Source organism: Sapajus apella, unplaced genomic scaffold, assembly GCF_009761245.1.
Source record: "Sapajus apella isolate SASKATOON/1434 unplaced genomic scaffold, GSC_monkey_1.0 scaffold23, whole genome shotgun sequence".
Classification (NCBI taxonomy): domain Eukaryota; kingdom Metazoa; phylum Chordata; class Mammalia; order Primates; family Cebidae; genus Sapajus; species Sapajus apella.
The window spans coordinates 27,464,057-27,489,486 of NW_022436963.1; the positions used below are offsets into that span (position 1 = coordinate 27,464,057).

At 34.9% G+C, this 25,430-nt stretch overlaps 1 protein-coding gene across 3 annotated transcripts in view; it reads left to right on the forward strand.

Annotated features, from left to right (window-relative positions):
- The window catches only part of CNTN6 (contactin 6), a 295,215-nt gene that overhangs the window by 38,706 nt on the left and 231,079 nt on the right, over nucleotides 1–25,430 (forward strand). For all 3 annotated transcript variants that reach the window (XM_032290508.1, XM_032290509.1, XM_032290507.1), the window contains exon 2: nucleotides 17,822–17,958. In XM_032290508.1, coding sequence (XP_032146399.1) covers nucleotides 17,904–17,958 — 55 coding nt within the window. In that variant the 5' untranslated portion in view covers nucleotides 17,822–17,903. The remainder of the gene's footprint in view (nucleotides 1–17,821; nucleotides 17,959–25,430) is intronic.

Consider the following 25,430-nt stretch of genomic DNA (forward strand, 5'->3'; position numbering starts at 1 on the left):
AAAAAAAAAAAAAAAAAAAAAAAAAAATTAGTTTAAAAAGCCAATCCTTAATTTTTAGTACGATTTATCTATTAAAAGTCCTGTCTTCCCTGTATTCTCTCCACTTAATGAAAAAGCCAATTGCAAAACAAGAAGATTGATTAGGAATAATAAGCTTGGTATTCTAGTAATAAAAATCCTTGCCAAAGTCCAATCTTTATACAAGGCACTGACTGTATTTCAAGGCCAGTTTCTAATCCTATATCTAATACTTGGCAAGGCTTTAATCATTGTAGCAGACGTTGTCTGTGCCCTTAGTGAATTTCCTACCCTCACTCTCTTCACCCCCAGGGTTTGCCACTGTAACCCTGAAAGATAACATTGTGTAAACCCAACTGTCCTGGACTAAAGCCTATTTTCTGGACTAGGAAGCATGCTTTCCTCAAAGCAAGAAAAAGCAAAAAGTGCCTGAGAGTTAATGCTCCCAGAGCAACTCTCATGCAATTATAGATTGGGAACTGGTAAATAAACATGCATCTTTCTAGCCCTGTGGCTGAGTTCCTGAGCATTGTGCTATACCGCCTTCCAGTGGTCCCCAGGGAAACTGAGATCCAGTTGACGACACTGGCAACTGGCTTGGTAACACACCTTTATTGGCTTCATTCTGTCTGGGTAACCCACTATCCTACCAGTGTTTCTTGGGATCACCTCCCAACTAAACTTTCATTTAAATCCTTGATTCAGAATCTACTTTTGGGGGGAACTGAAATCAAGACAACAATGTTTGATCAGTAAATCAAGTCAGTCACATGTATGAAAAAATGTACACATGTGCAGACATGAAAGCTTCTGTCTGTCTGTGTCAACATAGGAATCATTTGTCTTTCTTTAGTGTGGTTTATAACAACTGTTAGAAATGGAATTCGACTAAGAGTTGCAAAAAGTGAATCATTTATAAATTAAGATGAAATTTACTTATTACTATACTTTGTCTCCGGAAATTCTTTGAGTGTAAATAATATAGACAAAATCATGGAATATTAAGAATAGCAAAGGGATTGAGAACTCTTTTTCACAGCTAACAGGTTGGCTCATTGAAATAACAGGCAGACCCTGTAGATGTTCCATAAACTGGCCTTTGCTAAGGTCTGCTCTGATATCTGCTGTGGAATGAAAGTTCCTCACACTTAGGAGAAGTTGATATCTTGGATTCCACCTGCAAATAGTAGGTCTGCAGGGCACACCAAGCACTATGATATTCATCCTGGAAATGCAGTGCTGAGCTCAGAAGTAAGTAGGGGGTTAATTTTCCATGACGAGTAACATAAAATTATGTCTTTTACTCAGTTCTGTCCTGGAATGCAGGGTATACAAAGGGAGGTACCCATTGATACCAGCAGGAGCCGTATGCAAGCTTCCAAAGGAACAATTAGTCCTTCAGTGCCTTATTCAAAGCTGCTTAGGGGGTTGTTCTCCTTGAATTAATGGGAGTATGAGTGTTCAATGAATGGAGATTAGCCCCAGAAGACAGGGAAGCAAATTAAACCCTTATTTTGATTCGAATTGGGAGTGAATAAAAGTGTTCCTTCCTCACTAAATTCAAGTGAAGTTAACATGCCAGAATGAATAGAAACTAACTTCTCTGTGTGGCAAAGTAGACCTCAAGGCAGTTAGCCCCTAGGAGCCTCCAGGGACAGAGCTGAGACGTAGGTGGTCATTCATCATACTCTGGAATGATAAGAGTTTTTCAGTAAATGCTGTATCAATGTAGATAAATCTTCCTAGAACCAATAAAAATGCCCTTTGCCTTTTCTACCTTCTATTACAAGTAATTGCTATTCACCTTGTTATGAATATCTTGAAAGTAGTCACAGAGTACTTGGAGTGCCTGGAGGGTAGAAAGTTTGAAGGAAAAATGTAGCCGTATATCATTGGCATTCATGAGAAAATTCACATTATGTGTTTGAAAGGCAGGTCCCCAGGAGGCAATAGAGAAATCAGGAACAATATTGTGCCAAAAATACCACTCTGGCCAGGACATCAGGGAGTTTATGTCAGGTAGAGTGAAGGAAAGTGATTTGGAAAGAAAAGATGTATGTGCTTTTCTATATGCATTTAGTTTATTTATATGCGTATATCCTCTGAAAAACTAGTATGTTCTGGGAATTGACAAGCAGATTGGACCTGACACTTCTAAAATGTGTAACTGTGCTTATATTTCTTTTACTCTAAAACCTCTGAATAACATCTTGCAAATGTGATCAATACTTTTTCAAACTCATATCTTTTAGAAATCTGATTGCATCCAATAAGCTAAAAAATGAGTTGTGCTCAAGTATCACTTTACATTTGCGAGATCAAGTTTATACCATTAGAGTTTACATGCAGATTACAAAATGCTTTTTCTTTCTAGAGATGCACCTCCTCTGGTGTCCTAAAAATCAGTTGCCTCATTGATGACACACCAGAGATATATGTGTTTTAAAATGCGGGTTGGATATGGTGGTTCAAGCCTGTGATCCCAGCTCTTTGAGAAGCTGAGGCAGGAGGATCATTTGAGACAAGGAGTTTGAGAACAGGCTGGGCAACATAGTGAGACTCTGTCTGGGGCAGGAGGATCATTTGAACCTAGGAGTTCAAGGTTGCAATGAGCTGTGATCCCACTACTGCACTCCAGCTTGGATAACAGAGGGAAATTCTATCAAAAAAAAAAAAATGTAAAGATATAGGTGAATGATATCATCTTTGCTGAGGATCACTTTAGTGAAGAAAGAATTTCACTTCTTTCCTCTTTCTAGAGTGTTTGAATAACAGTCACTTGACGACAGTTACTTTAGCTTAAGCCTACTTACTTTCCTTTATTCCCCTTATTTAAAGAAGTCTTACATACCTGCTTTCAAGGAGGCTGTACTGAATTCTATCAAGATAACAAGAAGAACAATAACTCAAAATTATGATTGCTTCTGCGAGGCTTTTTCTATAATACCCCTGAAATACATTTAAGGCACTCATAAGTAGCAACCAATCACCAACTCATTCATTGAATGAATATAAGTTAGTGCATCGTGCATATAAGGACACGTACACAAGATCCTGAAAAATGCACCGACCAATATCTTGAAAAAGGAGACATGCCACAAATATTTTATTTATTCCTTTATTAAGGGTAAATTGATTAGGAGTTGAAAGGAAAGTGTAAGTACTTTTAAATGAAGGTTTAATGAATATTTTCATAGAATTATGTCATTGAATCTTGACAGAATGCTAAAATTAGAGAATTGCAGGAAGATGGACCAACATAAGCAAAGATGAGACATTCTTCAAATAACTTGATCTTTTCAATTTGGTTGTTTTTTATTTAGTAGTAATAATAATAATAGCAGCTATTATTTATTGAGTGCAGACTACCTACGAAATAGGGTTCTAAGCAGTTTATATGAATAAGCTTATCCTCACCTTAAAGAAAACATAGCTACCATTATTAGCCCCATTTTACTGAAGAGAAAACTAAGGCAAGAAGAGTTAAGTTACTCACACAAATCCTTCACCTATTGAGAGGCAGAGGCAGATTTAACCACAGGCAGCCTGGCTACAGAGCATGGATTCAGCTGCAACTGCCCCTTCCTGAGCCTCTCATGAGGTCAGCCAGTGACTTTATTTTCCTTTCCATTTTCTTAAACACAAAATCTGGTAGACTGACAAAGTCAATGCCATCTTGAATATGTGAGCTCAGGGCCATACAAGAAAAACTAGTAGATTAGATTGGTAGCTATGCTCTAGAATTAGGGCTTTTAATTACATCATGTAGAGAAAAAGGACAACTGTTAGGAAAACATGGCTGTATTCCTATATTCTTCTTTCCTTCGTTAGATCCTCTAAATCTAATGGGCAGCCAACAAAACTAAAGCAAAGGCAGTATCTACAGCAAAACCCTGCTGTGGATCTCACTACAGCCCTTCCCTTCCTGAATGTTTTCTCAAAACTACCTTTACAATCAATCTGCCTCCTGTGTTTTAAGCCAATCAAATTTTTTTCCGACTAATTCCAAATACATATATCCAGGTAACTAACAATAATCTTGTATTTCCTGTAAATAATATGGAAAGGCCACTCAATGTGAAGTCAAAGTTCCGGTACAAGACCAAGATTGACCATGTAACATCTACATGCTTTTGGTCCATTACTTGAAGTAGTGTTATATTACTTGGAGGTCTGCCTCCTCTATTTGACCACAGCATCTCGACTTTTGCACTTGTCTTTATTGAGTTGCCTGCTCCCCCATCTCAATTTGGAAATCAGAGACCAGAGTTGTTGCTCCATTTACTCAACTAATGTTACTGATATTAGGTAGTAGGACTGTCACAGAGTCCTTTGGATTCCTGGCCCAGTGTTCTTTCCACGGAGCTAATCTCTCACGTGTGTTCTGTGTAACCTAAGCCCTTGGGGAAGCTGTGCAAAAGGTACTTTTTCTTCTGTGTAAGTGTGATTTTAAGATCCTGACATAATCCCCTACACACTGCTAATTGTCCATAATACTCTTGTCTAGACCTGGATACAAATTAAGAACATAGTTTTTTTCCCAAGTAATCTACATTTAGAGGGTACAAAATGTAAAACAATGCTTTTTGAAAGAATATGAACAATTTATCCTCTGTGGTTGCAGGAAAGTTAGTTAATCTCCCTGAGCCTCAGTTTTTGTTTTGTTTTGTTTTCTGGGTAGTTTAAAAAATCAAAATGAGACATTTAAGAAAGCATCTTTCACATTATTAATCAGTTTACAAAAGCAGGGTATTATTTGTATAAACATGAATTCCAGATATTGGAACGTGGTGATGTCTGCTGTTAGTAAGAATCCAGGAAGCACATAAGCAGTGTTAAAAAATCTTAGATAATATTTTAATCCCCTGGCTTTGGAGAAATGTATCATGAGGTCAGTGGGTGAATTTCTTTGCCTTTAAATTGTATCTCCTTTGGATAAAATTTTCAATGGGCTGGGGAATGAAGTTGGACCCCCATGCCCCATACCACAAAGTATTTCTGCTCAGCAGTGATATATTTTGCAAAAATAACCACCCTCAACAAAGTAATGCCTGATTTAAGTTTCTACAATTTCTAAAAGCCAGGGCACTTAAGATACTAAGATGAAGTGGCATTCTCTGTTCCCAAATGAGTAATGTTTTTTCTCACTCTTTTTTATTTTTATTATTTCAAAATTCTAGCTTCTCTATTGCAGAGAAATTTCCCAGAGTTTTGCAGCATCACTGCTGACAGGCAACCACATTTTCCTCCCAAGGCAACTCCTATTTCTGTGAGGTCAGGATTGCCAATGGGAGCACATATCAAGGGAGGGGTTGATGGAAGAGAAGGCAAAAGATCCAATTGTCCAGGGGCTGGGGACTATGAACCTTAGCCAACAGGAACAGAATGAAATCAGTGTACATCCTGCTGTTAGTGCTCTGTGATTATTTTCCCCTTTCCTTCTCCTAATGGACAAGCTTGGAAGGAAGTGCATTCTTCCTCAGGAGAGAGCTCAGAACTGCATGGTTTTAGTGTATTTATGGTGCTACACACACACACACACACACACACACACACACACACACACGCACGCACATATATATAGACTATATATACATACATGCTACATATATATAGGTATTATTTTCAATACTTCTTTTCTATGTAGGTCAGAAAATTCACATTTCTATGCATTATTAAAAAGAAGTTATGCTGCCAGGCATGTTGACTTATGCCTGTAATTCCAGCAACTGAGGAGGCTGAGGCAGATGGATTACCTGAGGTCAGGAGTTCAAGACCAGCCTGACCAACACGGTGAAACACTATCTCTACTAAAAATACAAAAATTAGCTGGGCATGGTGGCAAGTGCCTGTGATCCCAGCTACTCAGGAGGCTGAGGCAGGAAAATTACTTGAACCTGGGAGTCAGAGGTTGCAGTGAACTGAGATTGCACCACTGCATTCCAGCCTGGGCGACAGACTGAGACTCTGTCTCAAAAAAAAAAAAAGAAAAGAAAAGAAGCAGAAGTTATGCCATCATGTGTGGTCAGAGAATCACTGATTGTCACAAAAGCAATTAAAATCCACCTAACTTTCCTGACCACTTTTATGAGACAGAGAAAATTTAGTAAGTTAATCCCCTATGGAGATCTTGGGCTCTTTGCAAGTTAGAGAGCTCTATTACATACTTTAGTAATTGATCCCTAAAAAATTAGGAGCAGTCTGTAGGATAGGTAGTATTGTCAAAATATTTACAGTGGACAACCCAAGAACAGAGGTTCTACGGCTTACTCAAACTACAGTGTTAGCTACTGACACAGTTGGATCTCTGAGACCTCTGTAATTCTTGGCCATGACTTTCCCTTTGATTAGACTTTCCCAAAGTGTGTTCTGTGAAGTGTTCACTGCTGGAAAAGCACTACAGAAAACTGAGTCCCAGTATCACGGAAGTTTAGGAAACAGTACAGGCTATGCCCCTGTCTTCAAGTTCTGTAATGTACGTTGGCACTACAGAGATACAGAAATCCTGCAGGAAAGGAACTGTTTTGCCTTATTTAACCTTGGATTTTGCATATTATTTAGCTGGATGTTGCTTTTTTTAAGTATAATATACTGTAGGAACCCTTACCCAGTGCCATATAGCTTTCTAACAATTCAGGTTATTCACAATGAAGTGGGAGTCTTCAATTTGCACCTATAATAGGTAGGAATGTTTCTTTTTCAATGTTCAGATTTGAGCAAAATTGCAAAGTCTGTAAGACTGGACATTGTGATGAAAAACATGGACTCAGGATTCTGTTGATACTGTCAAATGAGGAATTTTTCTGCCGCTTATTAGCTGTGTGCACTTCGTCCAGTTATTTAGTTCCTTTCAGTTTCAGTCTCTTCACCTGTAAAATGAATGCCATAAGTGTATAGCCCTTATTTGACAGCCATGAAGATGAAATGAGGCAGCGGATGTAATTCCTGGCATAGAATCTTGCTTCTGTTTGGTATTTGATAAATTCTATCATTACTATTGTTCTCGTTAGCTTCCTTTTCAGCCTACCTCCTGGCATCCCATTCTGTCTCTTCCTCCTCCTATTTTTCTATCCTGTCACACAATCTTAAACGACTCTGATTCCAGCTTTCTTGTTTACCTGGTATAGTGCAGAGACAACATACACGACGCCTTCCAAGACTGGGCAGGTAATATGAAAGAGTGAAGGGAGCTAGGTGTGAGACAACAGGGGGTGTCTCCCAAACTATGGCCAACACTTGTGTTAAAGTGCCAGTCACTCCTGATGTTTGTTGTGACTAATGCCTTTTTGTTGTGTTTTTACTGCATGGAAATATAAACTAGTGATGCCAAATTTTCAGGTATTTGATGAGAAGTCAAATGTTTATTTTTATATGTAATTTCTCAATTTTTAAGCACTATTTTAAGGAATCTATTAGATTACCAGTTGATGACCCCTGGATCAGAGGATTTTTAGCATCTTGTTTCTGTATAGTAATGAAGAGCTGCAAGTTTAGAAGGGCTTCAGAGGTCATCTAGTTGAACTTACTAATTGATCCGAAATACTATTTATGATATACTTGAAAAGGTGCCATTTATTTATTCCTAGTTACAGACAACTAAGCATCTCATAGAGAAAACATTACACTTTGTATGTACAAACTCATTGAATTATCTTATGAACCCCATGAGGTAGGTGCTTCTTTTTCCATTATAATTATCATGTAATCCAAACTCAGAAAACTAGTTTACTTCTTCTAAAGTCACAAAGCTATGAAGTGTGTGGTAGATTTTAGGAATGGAATTCCAGACTGTCTAGGTTTCAAAGCCAGTGCATTTAACCACTGGCTAAACAATTCTCCTTGTTAAAATGCTCAGGGCTGATATTAAGCTGAAATTTGCTGCCCTGAAATGTCCACTATTTGGTCCCAGTTATGCTCTCCTGAGACACAAATAATAAGTTTAATCCTTCTTTCACAAGACAGCCCTTCAAATATTTGAAGATGGCTCTCCTCTGCCTGCTAAATCCTCTCTTCCCCAGGCTAAACATGCTCATTTCTTTTCACTGACCCTTATAAGTCATGGCTCTCAGCCACTTCATCATCCTTGCACTGCTCCCCAGAAGAGTATTTCAATTTGTCAAAGTTCCTCTGAAACCATGATGCTCAGAAGAGAACACAACCCCTTTGTGTAGTTACACAAGTGCAGGTCAGGATGGAAGTAGCACTTTCCTAGCTATGGTCACCATGCTTTTGTTAATGCAACCTGAGTAATGCCAGATTTTTGGCAATTAAGGAAAAAAATAAGCAAACATTGAATATTGTCCCAACTTCACCCTATAGAATTTTGTTATCTGCTTTTTTTTTTTCAAACTTGAATTGAAGGAAAGCCACATTTACTCACTCTACTCCTACTCAATATATTTAGGCAGGCTATTTAAAAACTTAGATACATGATTTAGTACATGTTCTTATTAAATTCCATCTTTATTTACTGTTTTAGCTGACACTGATCTGTTTCATTTGTTTTTCTTTAATTTGACAACTGTAGCAAAATGGAGAGAAATATTCATTTTCTGTAGTGTAACCACTTTTTCTTAAATACATTAAAAAAGGGGTTTTCCTCTTCTGCTCTAACATTGCTCACAGATAAGTTTGTTTGTATTTCCCCTAAAATGAAATTTTAGAAAGTGCTTTGGACACATTCTTGTTTTAATAGAATTCTGCTATGTTATTGTTTTGTTTGTTTTTGTTTTTTTTTTTAATTTGGATTATATGAAGAAGCTGTGGCCATGAATTAATTATTCCTCACCTGTTTTTATAAATAATGTTTTTTATTAAAAACTGGCACTTCCATTTGTTTATCTCTTCAGTAAGACTGGTTTTGTATTCTAATAGTATAGTTTAGCAGTGGCAACAGTGACCAGGCTAGAAGTATTTGCTATCTAGTCCTTTAACATTCTATATATTATGTATAGAATAATGACATTGAATATTAGAATAGTAATATAGAATAATAACATCAATATATATTACAGAATATAACACATATAGAATAATAATTTATATATTATATATAAATAATAACATCTATATTATAATATTATATTATTGAGTTCATTACTGAGAACCAGAACTAGCACAATTACCTATCCCTGTGCTAAAGGACACTGAAAGCAAAAATAATTTAGCTACTTCCCTCAGGAAATTTTTGCTTCTAGAGGATAAAACTCACTTTTCAAGACCAACATCACTATCTGTATCAGGAGCCTGACCTTCTTGTACTCATCAAATTAAGCTATCATGCCCTAATCTCTACCCACTTCTAATCAGCTCCTCATCCTGCAAGAACAACCTTAAAATCACCTAGCCCAGATCATGGAGCCCTAAAAATATTGTTAAAAGAAAAACTTCAGCTGAATTAAATTTAAAGGCACTTAATTGAGCAATGAACAATTCACGAATCAGGCAACCCCAGGTTCTGGAAAAACTCCCAAAATCACAGCAGATTTGAGAGACTCCAGGGATACCTTGTCATCGGAACAAATATGTAGACAAAAAAAGGGAAATGACGTACAGAAATCAAGTGAGGTACAAAAACAGCTGGGTTGGATACAGGTTGGCATTTGCTTTGTTTGAGCACGGTTTGAATACTCAGCAGTGTATGAGTGGCTGAAGTATGGTTGCTGGGATTGGCCAAGAGTCAGCTATTGTTCATACGCACATATTCCTAAGTTAGCTTTTCAATCTTGTCTACCTATTAAGTTAGAGTTGGTCCACAAGGACTCAAATATAGAAGTACAAAGTTCTTCTCAGGCCATTTTTAGTTTGTATTAACAATATCATCCATTTACTTCTCCGAGAAAGTATTATAACTATTTCAAGTTGTATTCTCCCTGACTTTGGAAAGTCTAGCAAACTTAGATTTGCCCAATCAATAAGTATTTCTTGCCACCTTTTTAGGAGTAGAAAGTCAACACTACAAATCCTCAAAGCTATAGCAGCATCTCTCATCTACATTCTTGTGTTCTGATTAATATAAATACCAAGAGCATTTTCATGAGATATAATTACTTGCATGTTGCAGTTAGAAAAATAGGTGCGCACGGAGGCTGGAGTTATGCTTTGATGACGTGTGCAGTGTTACAGATCAAGAGGGTCACATAGTAGGGAGGACACTCAATCAGGGATCTGCCTTCAATTCCCAGGTTTCATTATAGGTCAGGAACTAAATTCTATTTAGTTACCCATCACCTATTTATATAAATAGTGGCAATTACTTATCCCCTCTAGGTCTCAGTTTCCTCAGCTATGAAAGTAGAAGGCTGACCTCTATTATCTATATAGTTTCTTTCAATTCTGAAATTCATTGAAAGTATGATTTTTCAGCAGTCTTCAAACTAATTTCTTCACACTAGTATCTTTCAGCAAGACTCCATGGCCTCAAGCAAAAAGGCATATGAGAGAGACTCTATTGATGACTGAGTTAAGTTCTACAGCTTGGTTTCTCTGATTAAAAAAAAAATTGTAGAAATGATTCTGACTATTTCCATAACAAACATATTTGCATTTATTTCATGCTGTTAACAACTTAACATGTAATCATGCCTCTTCTAAGAAAAGCACTACTGCTTCTTCTATGATCACATTAAACACGCTGTGTTATATCTTTCTACTAATCTATCATCTATTATGACTGCCTATTTTGAGAGCTTGGCATAACAATTATCATAAGTGATAGCATTATATTCTGAAAACAAAGAATTTGATGGAACAATTTATCTTGCTACTTTGCCTGACTTAATGGTGGTGGGGTTTCCTAGTCTATATTTTTTTTCAGATCACAAATAGTTCACTTTTTAATTCATTATTGATTTAGCTTGATAGTAAATAACTTCATTAATGCTGAAGTTGGAAATCTGTTAAAAAATTATTAAAAATCTCCTCTTCCTTCTGGCCATGGATTTTTATCACACTAAAATAAGATTGCGGAGCTACCTGAAGAAAGTGAATTTGAGATTTTTAATTTATCTCATGTAGTTAATTAACTGGTCAATTAAAAACAAAAGGGCAATTAGAGCTGCATACATTTGTTCTGATGATGAACATGACAACTGAAAATGGATCTTGATCTTTACTATGAAATCCTTTAGTGTGGAAATAATGTTGCTATAAATAAGGGGAGAATAAAGCCCACTAGGACTCATATACTTGCAACAATGATTTCTTGATAAACTAAAGCAACACCAGTAAGACAATTAGAGAGAGAAGTTAGCCAATATTTCGAAGTAATATTCCTCCATTGACCATTATACTCTCCTGTACTTAGAGCAACAACTAAAGCCTTTTAGTAGTAGTTTCTACTTTTCCTGCTGCGAATATGAGAAAATCATTTCAGATACTGCAAAAGAGGTAAGAAATCCTCAGGTCATTTTAACTGACCTAAGGCTTTACATAAACAGTGTATATTAATGCACATAATTCTCCAGCATCCAAGTTGGTGTCACCTAGATGTATTTACAGAAATTTAAAAGCACAGTGTTAGGAGAACTGGAAAAGAATAATTTCCTATTTTGCCCTACCATAGATAGTATGATGTTTTAAATTATTTTAGACATTCTCTGTAGCTTCTAAGTTAGGTTGAGAAGTACCAACCCTCCATGAGCACCTTTCAAAAGCTTGTTATTGAGCTATGCGTGTACATCCACCCTGCCTTTTTATTCAAGAAAATAATCTTAGTTCTCATTGCAAAAAAAAAAAAAATGTTGGAAAACTCCTCCATAAAAGATAAATAACAGAGAATAACAGAGATGTCATCTCTGTTTAGGTTAACTCTCATTGTCTCTCAAGCCTGTTGGGCAAACCAAGGTTTAACATGCCAGCTACCTTCCAGAATTCTCCCAATGCCTGAGATCCAGCCATTTTTTGACTTCTGTACTTATTCCTGGTTTACTGGCAATTGTGCACATTTATGGAATGACAAATGGTTTTAGAGCCAGAAGATAGAGTGAGTGGCACTTTTTCATTTCTTAAAAACATGATTATTCTGAATCAAACAAACAATGTTGTCTGGGTTAAGTACAATTAGCATTGGGTATGACCTCACTGTCAGAGCAACAATTTCTGAGTTCTTTCATTAGCCTTCTGAGATCAGAAGCAAGTCAGTGACATATGGGGAGAAGAGGTCATATAAAGGCAGGGCTCACAGTCTTAAGCTACTTCGGAATACTGGATTGCATCATTTTCAGCTAAATACATGGTATGCTTGTTGAGAATGTATACACTGGGTTAGAGAAATACAGTTGTATAATCCTTTAACGGAAATCTTCACAGCCAAATGTGTCTTAGAGTTTCGAATGCATTAAACCAGAGATCAGCAAAAGGAATTCCAGAAGCTCTATAGCCAGAAAGAGTCAGATATAAATATTTTCATCTTTGTAAACCACATGTTCTCTGGAGCAACTATTCAGCCCTGGCTTTGTAGCACAAAAACAGCCATAGACGATACATCAATAAAAAGGTATGTAGGGTTGCAGTGAAATTTTGTTTACCAAAAAAAGGCTAGGGGCCAGATTTGTTCATCAGGCTATGGTTTGCTGACCCTTGTTTTAGCCTTTAGAAAGGTAATGTGGTACAAATTTATATGTATTTTTATATATTTATAAATTTGTGTGTACAAATTTATATGTACTTACATGTGCATGCATATACATATTATAGCTAGATATGTATATTAAAGATACATATAAATTTGTACATATGTATATATGGCCAATGAATAATATACTTATTATCAACCAACATCTCTGTTTCAGCAGAAAAATGCATCAATATTTATAAGTTCGATGAAAAGATCTAAGCAACCACACATTGCTTTGGGACAGTTCTCTGCCACCAAATAAATTTTGCCAGCAAGCTTGCATGTAATTTTAAACGTGCAAAGATTTCTTTTTAATTGCAAGAAAAATGATTATGGACCTGTACATACTCTTTTCTTGAAGTGTTTGAAATTGTTACTTTTGCAGTGAGCAATTTTATACAAGGAAAAGTGAACACACATGGTCTGGGAGGACAAGTTTTATCCATTAATAACAGAACATTATAACCTCAGAAGTTAGGTTAAGAACCAAGATACTCACTATTCTGGGCCAAATTATTGTTTAAAATACCTCATCTAAAACAAAATGCTGGTGACACATTTTTTAGAATCTTTTTTTAGGTTCTAGAAGTTTCTTTAAGTTAGATTTATTTACTGGTTTTCCTTTATTAGTCCATTTTGCCTCAGGTGACCTGTAGGATTCCAGGAACCTAGAATTAATTCCTGTGGCTATTTTGCATGAAAGTGACTAGCCTAAATTTTACTCACTGAATATTTCTACTCTATTCTGCTGTGAGTAAATAACTATACTTTTCTTATCTGCATTGCTGTCATTGAGCCAGAGTATCCTCCTTCCTCAAGCAATTTAAACTTATACAAATGAAACTTTTACAAATGGCAACCGATGCATAAGTATTAGCTATTTAGGCTTGCATTATAGAGGAATGCCAAATAAAATATATTTTCGGGCTTTGCCCTCATTAAAGTATGCTGATAAGCAATCAGATGATAAAGGGCAACATTTGCTAGGAAATTATACACTGGATGGAATCAAACCATCTTAGAATATTATAGCTGGAAGAAACTTGAAGGTGACTTCTAGGTCAAACCCTTCAATTTTCAAAAGAGAAAACTGACAATCAATGTGATTGTACATGAATCACTCAATGTTACTCAGCTGGTGAAGAGAAATAGACAATAGTACAAGCAAAATCCCTAGATTCCCAGTGTAGCATTTTTCTCTATAATACTAGGTTGTTCAGCTGTCAAATATAAACCTAGCTCATGCTTACTGAATAGCTATGAGCTCTGCAGTAGACACCACACCAAGTATTATAAGTAAGTATTATACATGGTGTTTATCATCAAGGTAAAGTACAAAAACCTTGGCAATATAATGGAGTCTTTGATAAGTGCAAACCTTAAGAAAAATATATTGTGTCAGTCTGCCCTAGAATCTTTAAGGGAAACTTCATATAAATTCAGGATAAATAATGAAGGGGGCTGGGCATGGTGGCTCATGTCTATAGTCCAAGTATTTTGGGAGGCCAAGATGGACAGATCACTGGAGGTCAGGAGTTCAAGACCTGCCTGGTCAACATGGTGAAATCCCATCTCTATTAAAAATACAAAATTAGCTGATGGTAGTGGCGTGTGCCTGTAATCCCAGCTACTGAGAACCTGAGGCAGGAGAATCACCTGAACCCAGGAGGCCGAGGCTGCAGGAAGCCAAGATCATGCAATTGCCCTCCAGCCTGGGCAACAGGAGTGAAACTCCATCTCAAAAAAAAAAAAAAAAAAAAAAAAATGAAAGAAAGAAAGAAGGGACTTGTCAGATTACTTAGGTAGAAGGACATAAAAACAAAACAGAAACAGGACTAGGCAAAAATTTGTCTTATTGGCTCATGTATCTTAGAATTCCAGGGGTTTAGGTAAGATGTTTTATGATTCTATGATACTGGGTATGACTATAGATTCTTTGGATGATGGAACAACTCACAGTAACACTCAGATATAGAAAAAGCAGAACTCTGCTTCTTACCTCCAAATGAGGGAACGGCCATGCAGGAGAATGTACCCAGGAATAGAACTAAGGGAAGCTGTGACTATTGGACGTAGCTTGCGAATGGAAAATGGGATATAGATAGCTAGATTTTACAGGCCTCAAGAGGATTGGGTATTTTAAATAATTTTCTAGCCCAAGGAAGCATAGCAGCTGTTTCTCAGTGTTAGAGATTTGGGGATCTGTTGTATTTGGGTCTATGTGTATTATAACCCAGGATTACTAAAGCCTAATACTGTGTGTATTATAACTCAGGAATACTAAAGCCTAATAAGGGATATATTTGGGGTGGATCCTTAGAAAACTGTACATGAAGGGGAACTGAAAGTTTTTAGCTGTGGCTGCAAACTGTAAAGATAACATTTGTGAGATATACCAGGTCATCAGGTTTATTATCTCTTGATAACTTAACGGAGAGATTGCACACTTTTTCTAATAATATTGACAAAAGTCCTGGCTTCGACTGCCATTGGTTTTAATTAGGCCATATGCTCAATGCTTTACAAAATATTGTATCCAAATAAATAGATTACTGATTAGCAATGACCTGGTCATATGCTCATCCTGGAGCTAGGAGGTAGGGGCAATAACTCTTCAATTGTATTGTCTGATGGTATATAGGGGGGTGGTTCCTCAAAAGAAAGTCACAGACTTTTTATCACAAGAAGACAACAGAATTATTGGGTAAAAAATAACAAATATCTATTAAATAAGTGTACCATATAATTTTGTTATAAGCTAATGCTTTTTTGAGAAAAAGGATCTATTGATAATACTGCCATGACAATTGGATACATGGGAACTGTCCAATGAAAGCAGAGATGTAGGGCCATACTACCATTGCACAATTTTTGAGGGAGATACAGACCATAAGGGGGAATTCTATATAAATTAAATAACTTCTATATAAAGATAATACACAATGCACATGCACAGGAAGTAGATCTTTGTCACTGGATTGGAAATATTTAGTAGTAGTCTTGTGGAAAAGGAAGATTAAAAACCTATTGTGTACAGTCTTGAATATCTTTCCAAAGACTTTGGATGTTTGTGAAATTGAAAGTGATTAAACTCTCCATTGCATAAACTGTCATAATTGGAGCAATCTTTGTTTTAGGAAGAATGTTTTGATGATAACATTTAAATGGGTAGAAAGGACAAGAGATTTAAAGCAGGAAGACTATTCAGAGATTCTATTTTTTTTTTTAATCTTCAAAGCCACTACTCTATTTAAAACCTTCATCATTCCTTTCTTGTACTACAAAAGTAGCCTTTAATTACTCTGTGTAATTCCACTTTTTACTCCATCTCTTTCATTCTCCACGGTAGCCAAAGATATAAAATAAATCTGGATTCTGTTCTGCTTAAAATTCTCAATTATAATCGGAAAGTACAACATTCATTCACATTAACATGACCTAAATGTCTTGTATATTTCAGCCTCTTTCTCTTTCTCCAACCTTGTCTCATGCCACAGTCCTGAATATCAAACCGGACTTTCTCAGATCTTTGAAAAAACAACGCAAGCCTTGCCATAGGACCTGAGCACACTGTCCCTCTTTTGCTTACAAAGCTAGCCTCATCCTTCCTTCATACCTATTATAATTCCTACAGCTCTGCTCTTCACCCCATGTACACACACTCTTCACCTAGCAGAGAGCTACTCATATTTCAAGCCTCAGCTAAAAAATACTACCTGAACCCCATCCTATAAATCTCATACATCTCACATTTTCTTTAATATTATCATATTTACCACATAAATATTTACCTGTGTGTGTTTTTTGTTTTTCTGTTTTTGTTAAATATCTCCCTCACAAGAGAACAGTACCTCAAAGGTAGAAATGGAAGGATTTTAGGCTCACCACTAACACCTTACTGCCCATTGTCTTGCAAAGAATGGGATTATATAAAGAAACAAACAAATAAATGTTTATGAAAATGTAATAAATGAATGAATGGATATAACATATAATCTAATTTATGTAAGGCATTAAATGTTGTGGTGGCAAAAGGAATGGAAAGACGATGTCAGATACTAACACATTTGAGAAAGAATATTGACTCAATATAGTATGTTGACCCCTGAATATTGTTTATTTTTCCTGTGATTTTTATCCTTTGATTAAATTTGGAAAGTATTTCACTTAAATTTTATTTAAAAGTTAAATATAATCAATGATTTTTGGTTTAAGATGAAGTAACTCATGACAGAAAGAAATGAAAGATTTTTAAAATTTAAAAATTCATCAGGACCTGATAAAAAATTTATTATTTACTATTATCACACTTAAAGTCCACACTCTCCCAAAAAATGTTTAAGATTGCAAGAAAGTATGTTTTCATTATGTTAAAGTTTCCAAAGGATCTTATCACTTGATATATAATAGTTTTATCAAATGTAACCTAGATGCATTTGTTCTGAGCTTATGCTAAATTTTTATGAGTTTAGAAGTTTTTATGAACCTCTTATTAGATTTCTCTTTTGGGCTAAAGGCCAAGCTAACACTTTATCTTGATTTCATTTATCACTACATAGCTTAAATGTCAAAATAAATTAGAGGAAATTATGATGCAACCCCTTAGGAAAAGCATGTCTCATACCTGAAAGATAACACTGCTAGAAATGGATTTCTTGCAGAAATTTTGTAGCACAATATTAATTTTATTTCTTGTGATATTAGGACAAATAATGTTATCTAATGAGTGTATTCTCAATAATATTGGTAAAATGCAGAAAATTGATGTTAATGTATATATATGATACAGAAGTATCATATCCCATTCCTAGTGAATAAAAATTTTAAAACACAAGCCAACAACAGAATTTTGTGGTTGTTTTAATATGTTTTTCCTAAACTAATGTAAATTTTGGTCCACATGGAATATAATCATTTGAATTCCATTCCAACCCATTAACAACTACAAAAAATATAATAGCAAATGCCATATATATTTGAGGTGTGAATTGAAATTTTTAAAAATATAAGCTGAATTTACTGGACCTTGCAGAAAATATGTACATGTAGAAAGTATCCATTTAGGTTGCTTTATGTTGGATAACAAAAATTTAATATTAAATTTAATTAATATGTAACAATCATATGCTTATTTAAATATTCCATGTTTGTATGTTTTTCATTTTATGACAATTTTGTCTCTTTCAGACTCTTGGGATACTGACTGGAAGACAGATTTTTTTTTTTCCTCTGATTGTATGGGAGAAATTTTTGACCTTAGAAAGTGGAAATGAAGTTGCTATGGAAACTGGTAATTCTGCTGCCACTCATAAACTCCTGTGCAGGTAAAGTGTTCTATTATTATGAGTTTTGATTGATAAATATATTGGCATTGTATTTCTTTTTAGAGGTGGAGCAATTTTCAAAATGCACAATTTGTATGTCATTTGAATGACTAAGTGATAAAGTTTTGAAGGTAACCTCTATGACTTAGACAGGGAAAGTTTAATCCTTAAAAATGTATCAAATGCCAGTTTTAAATGGAAAATAACATTATTACATTTATAAATTATCAAATATGACAGCTTTATATAATGTAATTTTATAATATTTAATTATATGATAATGTAGTATATTTTTATAAAAGAATATAATTAAATATTTTAATCACCAATAAACAGTGAATAATTATTCTTATTTTCATTATAGTAAAGTCTTTAAAAAATTAAAATAAAAATACATATTTTCGCTCGTGTTTAGAGTTTGATATGGCAAAAAATTAAAGCTATATTCATTTAGAAGAAAAAGTAATATAGAATGTTACCTCAGAACTAGAAAGAACCTTAGTTATGTTTTCTTTTCATTTATTTTAAAAGAATAGACCAGAACATGTTATTTTATTCAACTTAAACATATTAATATCTGTGTTTCAGTTAACTTTTGCTTTGTAACAAGCCATGCCAGATGTGAGTGTATTATAATAACAAATAACCATGTATTTAGTTGACAAATCTCTGAGCTGGCAATTTAGGATGGGGTTAAATGGGTCTTCTTTTGGTTTTGCCTGGGTGTACTGCATCTTTGATGAACTGAGTCATCTGAGACGTGACTAGTCTAGAACATTCCTAACAGAGACAACTGTGTTGCCATGGGTCTGGTCAAAATGTTATCCTCTATGAGTCTGGGTTCTTTTACATGGTAGCTGTTCAGGGTTCCTAGAATAAATAAATAAATAAATAAATAAACAGAAGAGTACAGTATTTCTTGATGCCAAGGCTTAGACCTGCTACATTGCCATTTCTGTGACATTATTTTCACAATTACAAGTCACAAGACCAGTCCAGCTTCAATGAATGTGGAATGGTACTACATCTCTTTATAGAAAAGCTGCAAAGTTATACCATTAAAAGGCGATAGAAATAATAAAGGCAATAATAGTGGCTGTTTTTGTAAACAATCAACTATAGTCTGTTACAATCCTAGAGTTCATAATTACTGAACTTAATTGTTAAAATTAATTGTTGAGCTTACCTACATGAGTTGTTGCAGAGCATGGACATTTATTAGATCATATGATTATCGAAGAAGGCCCTCTTCTACCATATCCTGCTCCTTCCCCCTGACTATGTGACGATAGGTACTAGTGAATTTGCATATACTTATAACAAAGCATTAATATATTGAGAGACATGCAAGAATAAACATAATAATTTACAAGGCAGAAACACAGTTATTGTAAAGGACGTATATTTTATAGCAATCCTGAGAAATAGATATGCCGATCTTAAAAGGAATGAAAATGCTAAAATATGCAGAAATCAACCAGGAGAATCAGAAAACTACACAAATAAAAGCAATTTAACTGCTAGAGAATCCAGCAGCTAGAAGTGCTATAGTTATATTTACTCAAAGTGATTACGGTGTTTTGATTAGTGACACTTCTAAGTCTCTATAACAAAGATTTGGGGTTAAATAATAATGTATTCTTCTTTGGTGATAGGTTTAAAAAAGACAGCAGAAAGTCTTCAAGGTGCCTCCAAATCATACATGTGTGAATAAGAATTCTATTCCTACCCTCAAGTTTCATCTTCCTGTCAAAATTCAACATTAACATTTTGCCTTTTAAATATGTATATTGAATTAGCATAGGATCTCTAAAAGACCTTTTCTGTTAAATTAAAATAAATTATTATTCTCAAAACACATATCAAATCTAAGAAATACTCCAGCTCTTATATTAACTTTTATTTATCCAAATTGGATGTGATTCAAAATGTCCTGTTGCTTTATTCTAATGGGAGAAATAATCATATACCCTTAGTACACAATTTCATTGTGAAAGAACAGATTGGATTTATTATTTAAAGCAATAGCTACTTAAATAGGATAATCCAATCTAAACATTACCGCAGAGGTAAGGATGTTGATAATGATATACACAAGAGAACATTGCTTTAAATCTGTTTGTTTTGTTAGAGAGTTCATAGTGTATCTCCCTATTCACAGATACTATTTTAGTTTGAAAAATTAGATTGTCTGGTGATTAGAATTCTATGACTATGCATAGTGATAATATCTTGTTTTCCCAAAATATACTTTTTATTCATTCTGAAATACCAGCAAGTATTTCCCAATTACTTGCTTCTTTCTTGCTATTTTAATGATTATAATTTTTCTAAGAGATTGATACTTTAAATCTCCCTAAACTCTAAATTAAAACTTAACATTTTTCAACAACCTCTCCTCCCATTTTCTAAATATTAACTAGCACTTTTACTAGTAATATTTAGCACTTTTACTATAGACATTGGCCTTATAGGCCTTTACAATGAAACTTGATCCATACAGACATACATGATTGATTCTGGGACAATTTTAAAGTTTTGTGTAATTAAAAGTTTGATTGTTCTACTTCAGTATTTTTTAAAGTATTAGAAGAAAACCAAGGCCCATTTAATTAGGAAATACAGTTACTAATTATATACTTTTTAACTGTTTCATTGATATGCATGACAGGCTAAATAATGGCCCCCAAAGATATCTAGGTCCTAATACCTGCAACCTGTGAGTCCTACCTGGTATGGTAAAGTGGATTATGCAGATGTGAATAACTTAAGGATCTTGAGATGGGGAGATTAATGGTCCTGGACTACGGAGATTATAAGTGGGAAGCAGAATTAGATCTGACAGAGAGGAAGGCAATGTGGCAGCAGAGCAGAGGGAGATGTGAAGATGCTGCATTGTTGGACTTCAAGACTGAGGAAGGGATCATGAGCCACAAGATGTGATGACAGAAACTCTAGATGCTAGGAAAGGCAGGGGAACCGATTTTCCCCTCCATCTATAGATAGGGTATGGCTCTGCCTGCACCTTGCTTTCAGCCCTGTGAACCCCATTTTGGACTTCTGACCTCCAGGACTGTAAGAAAATAAATACATACTGTTTTAAGCCATAATATTTGTGGTAACTTTTACAGAAGTCATAAGAAATTAAATTCCTATGTTTCTCCCTCACTAAGCCTTAAGCTTCCAGATGGCAGAGGCTGTATCTTGCTGGTACTTGGTAGGGATTCAGTAAATATTTGTTAAATGAATGAATGAATGAATTATCCAAAGTTAATGTTGTTGTCCTATTTATAATATCAGTAGAATAAATTTAGTCATATAACATCCTCTGGGGAACTGTTAATCTGGTTCATTTCTTTATGATTGCCAGTGTGCAATAAAGTTATGGATATAAGTTTCTAGAGATAGAAATTTAATAACATTTTAAAAGTTTTAAATCATGCCCTATCTGAAACTCTTTGAGGGCAGGAATTTTCATCTGCTTTGTGCTTTACTGCTTCTCCATCCCCTAATACATGAAAACTAAATATTTGCTAAATGAATAAAAGAAAGCAGGGTTCATTTACTTCAACAAAGACAGATATATATTAGAAACTATGATGTGCCATGCACAAAGCTTGATGTTGACTTTCAACAACAGGAGGTCCATGGTCCCTGCCCTCTTCAACCTGACACTCTATGCAGGGAAACCAGCAAGCAACTTCACTTCAACTGAGATTCTGCCCCTTGTGACAAAAAGGATCTTGACTAACACAGATTAGAAAATTTGGTTTTGAGGTTGAATTAGTAATAAAACTCTGCTGGGATAAATGCCTATTCAATACTGAAAATGAGAAAAAGAACAAATAAAGGAATTTTAAAAAGGCACAATGATTCCTGGAAGGAAAAAAAGAATCAAGAGGTTTAATATAGACTGAGAACACTTATTTTCAGCCCCAAGTTACTGAAAAATCTACATTTCTAAAAGTAGAAAAATATATGTTGATGAGGTAATTTGGGTAACCTAATTAATAAATGGAGAAAAATTGTATGTCTATTTTTTTGCCTTTGTAGACAATGCACAGATTGTTTTTATGAAGAAATATTTTATTTATTTCATTTTATTTATTTATTTATTTATTTATTTATTTATTTGATACGGAATCTTGTTCTGTCGCCCAGGCCAGAGTGCAGTAGTGTAATCTCTGTTTATTGCAACCTCCGTCTCCCAGGTTCAAGCAATTCTCCTGCCTCACCCTCCTGAGTAGCTGGTCTTACAGGCACCCGCCACCATGCCTGTCTAATTTTTTGTATTTTAGTAGAGACGGGGTTTCACCATGTTGCCCAAGCTGGCCTCGAACTCCTGATCTCAGACAATCCTCCCACCTTGGCCTCCCACAGTGCTAGGATGACAGGCGTGAGCAACCGCGCGTGGCCTAGAAATATTTTATTTTTTAATAAATACTAAACAATGTCACTAATGGGTAGAAGTTGAAAAACCACACAGGGTCAATTTTTGTTGATCCTAGAATGTGACCTGTATAAGAAACCCAAGATTAACTGATTTGATTAACTGTTACATTTAACCATAGTGAAAAATTCTCAGAATGCACAAGATGACTCTATTTTATTAAAGCTTTCACCTTACCATGGCTTTTATGTAAAATTTGAAAAATATTAGATAGATTTCAAAAATTAAGCCCCAATCTTTAAAAATTTGATAAATTTAAGTATTTTTTTTAAATGTTTAAAAAATACTTGATTAATAGAGTAAACATGATAATAAACTGAATTGTGTGCTATATCTGTTGTTGAGTTACCCAGGGTTGGAGATAGCACAATTTTAAACCTGAAGGCTATTTGAAGCTCTGCAACCCTTAAGAGCAGTGTCAGTGAGGGCCAATGGCTGCTACTATAGATGAAACATAATAAATAATAGCAGAGTGCTAGTTACGAGGAATGTGATTTTCCTCATACTGAGTTTTCATGGCCTCTTAAGGATTTTTGCCTACTGTATTCTCTTTTAACCTTGTTATTTAACAAGAACTACCATTTAAATGGTAGTTTGTAAAATAGTCACTTGGTTCATAAATATACCCATTTGTTTGCCATTTGTGTTTCTTTTGCTATGGGTTAAGGATTTTTGTATGTATTTTATAAAATTATGGACTGAATAACTATTTGGTTAGTCCTGAAGAAGTACCAGTTATTCAGTATGAGACTTGTTTTGTCATGATGAAATGGAATAATTCAAGAAAGTCAACATGGAGCTAGTCATTTTTATTGGCAGAGTAGCATCAAACTCTCCTTGAAGCATTCTAATTATTGTATTATGCCAACAGGGCCTAATGAGCTGGTTTCTCCTACTGTACTAATTACCCTTGAAGAATAAACTGAAACTCAAAATTATAATAAGTCTTTGCTGCAATCATTTTTATGTAATGTCTGCTGACAAATGTGGTTATGTTATTTTCAAAACTTCTCCCAAAGTAATTGACTTCTACCAATAAAATAAAGTTGTTTTTAGGGCTAATACCAATACAGAAATAAAAAATCTATTCTGTCAGCATTTTCACATAGCTTACTACTTTATAAATAACACAGCCTGAAAGTGAATCTGGGCAAAAAAAAATCTACCTCTTTCTAAATACAGTCAAGCACCTAGGAAAAAGGGACATTGGAAAGTATTTATGATTGCTTGAATTTTACTCTATTTCAAACATAGCCTTTTATTGAATTGAGAGCCAGAGCAAATGAACTACCTGAGAGAGAAAACCAGAAGAATGGAAATATTCACTATGACCAAGATTTCTTCGAAGACAACAATGTATCACACAGCAAATCCGTGAAAATTGGCAGGTGTAATAAACCTGCTTTGCTCAAGGATCCCAGAAGCACATAATAGATATTCCTTTGGGCCAGAGTGTGATGAATATTGAGTACATCACAACCCACACTCTGCCTACGGTCTTGTTCAGATTTATTGTTAGCATAATAGCACCTTTAGGAATGGAATACCAGGCTATATTTTTAAGCCAAGTGACATCTTTGCAATTTCCAATAGAAATGGTCCAATTTAGAAATGCTGAAAACACCATTTTCATGCAATGCCTACTGATAAAGGCGGTTATATGATTATCAAACCTTCTTTCAAAGTAATTGATTCTTAAACATTAAATAAAATTGTTTATTAGGAGTGACAACAATGTAGGAAAAAATTATGTTTTGTCAGCATTGGGAGAAAATAATTGGTATGCAGACTGGCATACTATAGGAAATGGCATACTATAGGCTCTTAGTTGAACGGAATGTGAGAAATTGTGTTTTCACCATGAAGTATTTGAAGGAGAGGGTCAGCATTCTATGGAAGTGGTAACACCAGGTCATATTTTCACTTTAAGGGCACTCATAAATAGCTATGCCACAACTCGAAAATAGCATGAAAGGATTGATAACATTTTTCTTCCCCCAATTAAAAAAAATTCCAGATGCTTAAAATCAAACTCCTTGCCATGCTATCAAGTCATGAAACAACCTGGCTTCTTCTGCCGACCTCTTTCATCTCTACTTATACTTAACTTCCCTTTAATCGTTGCATTAGAGCCACACTTTTTTCTTAGGCTCATAGAAATGTCAAGATTGCTCTCTGCTTAGGGTCTTTGCATGTGCTGTTCAGTTGTGTGAAACACTTTTCAAATCTTTCTATGACTGACTGTTTCCATTATACGCATCTCTAATCAGTCACCCCCATAGTCTGAAGTTCCCTTAGGACCTTGTCTGGGTAAGTGATAGCTTATTCCACCATTGGTCCTAGTCACTCTCGTCAACCGATTTTTACTGTTTTCAATGAGCTTGTCACTATCTGAAATTAACTTATTTATACATTGTTTACTAGAGCATTTTTTGCCTATACCTAGAGAAATATAAGTTTTATGTAGGTAAAAATATTGTCAGTCATATCAGTGGCTGCATTGCTGATGCCTAGTACAGTGCCTAACATATAGTAAGCACTCAATAAATATTTAAAATAAATAAGCACATTATGGACCCCCAAAAATAAGACCCCAAGACTACTTATGGGTAAGCCACTATTCCCAAACACTTTTACCAATTGAACTGGTTATTGTTAGAATCTACTTTTAGGTATAAATGTTTTATCACAATATATATTTTGGGCTTAGATAGGAATTTTTTTTTTAATTTTAAAAAATTATGCTGTATACTGAAAGCAGGAAGCTAGTCCTGATTTTTGAAATGAACACAGTTTCCTCCAACACACTTGACCTAGGCAGGTATAATTTCAGTGTAGTTTGTTCAGGGAGTAGCACATTTAACATACAGCCAATGCTATTTCAATATTATTGGGTAGCAAATATACGTTGACTTTGTGTCACAAATAATTTAAATATTTAAACTTGTGGGCTGTATTTTATCTCAAGATGCATTTGTTTATTCCTTTTCAGTTCTGTCATTACCAGTCAAGTTAATCCACC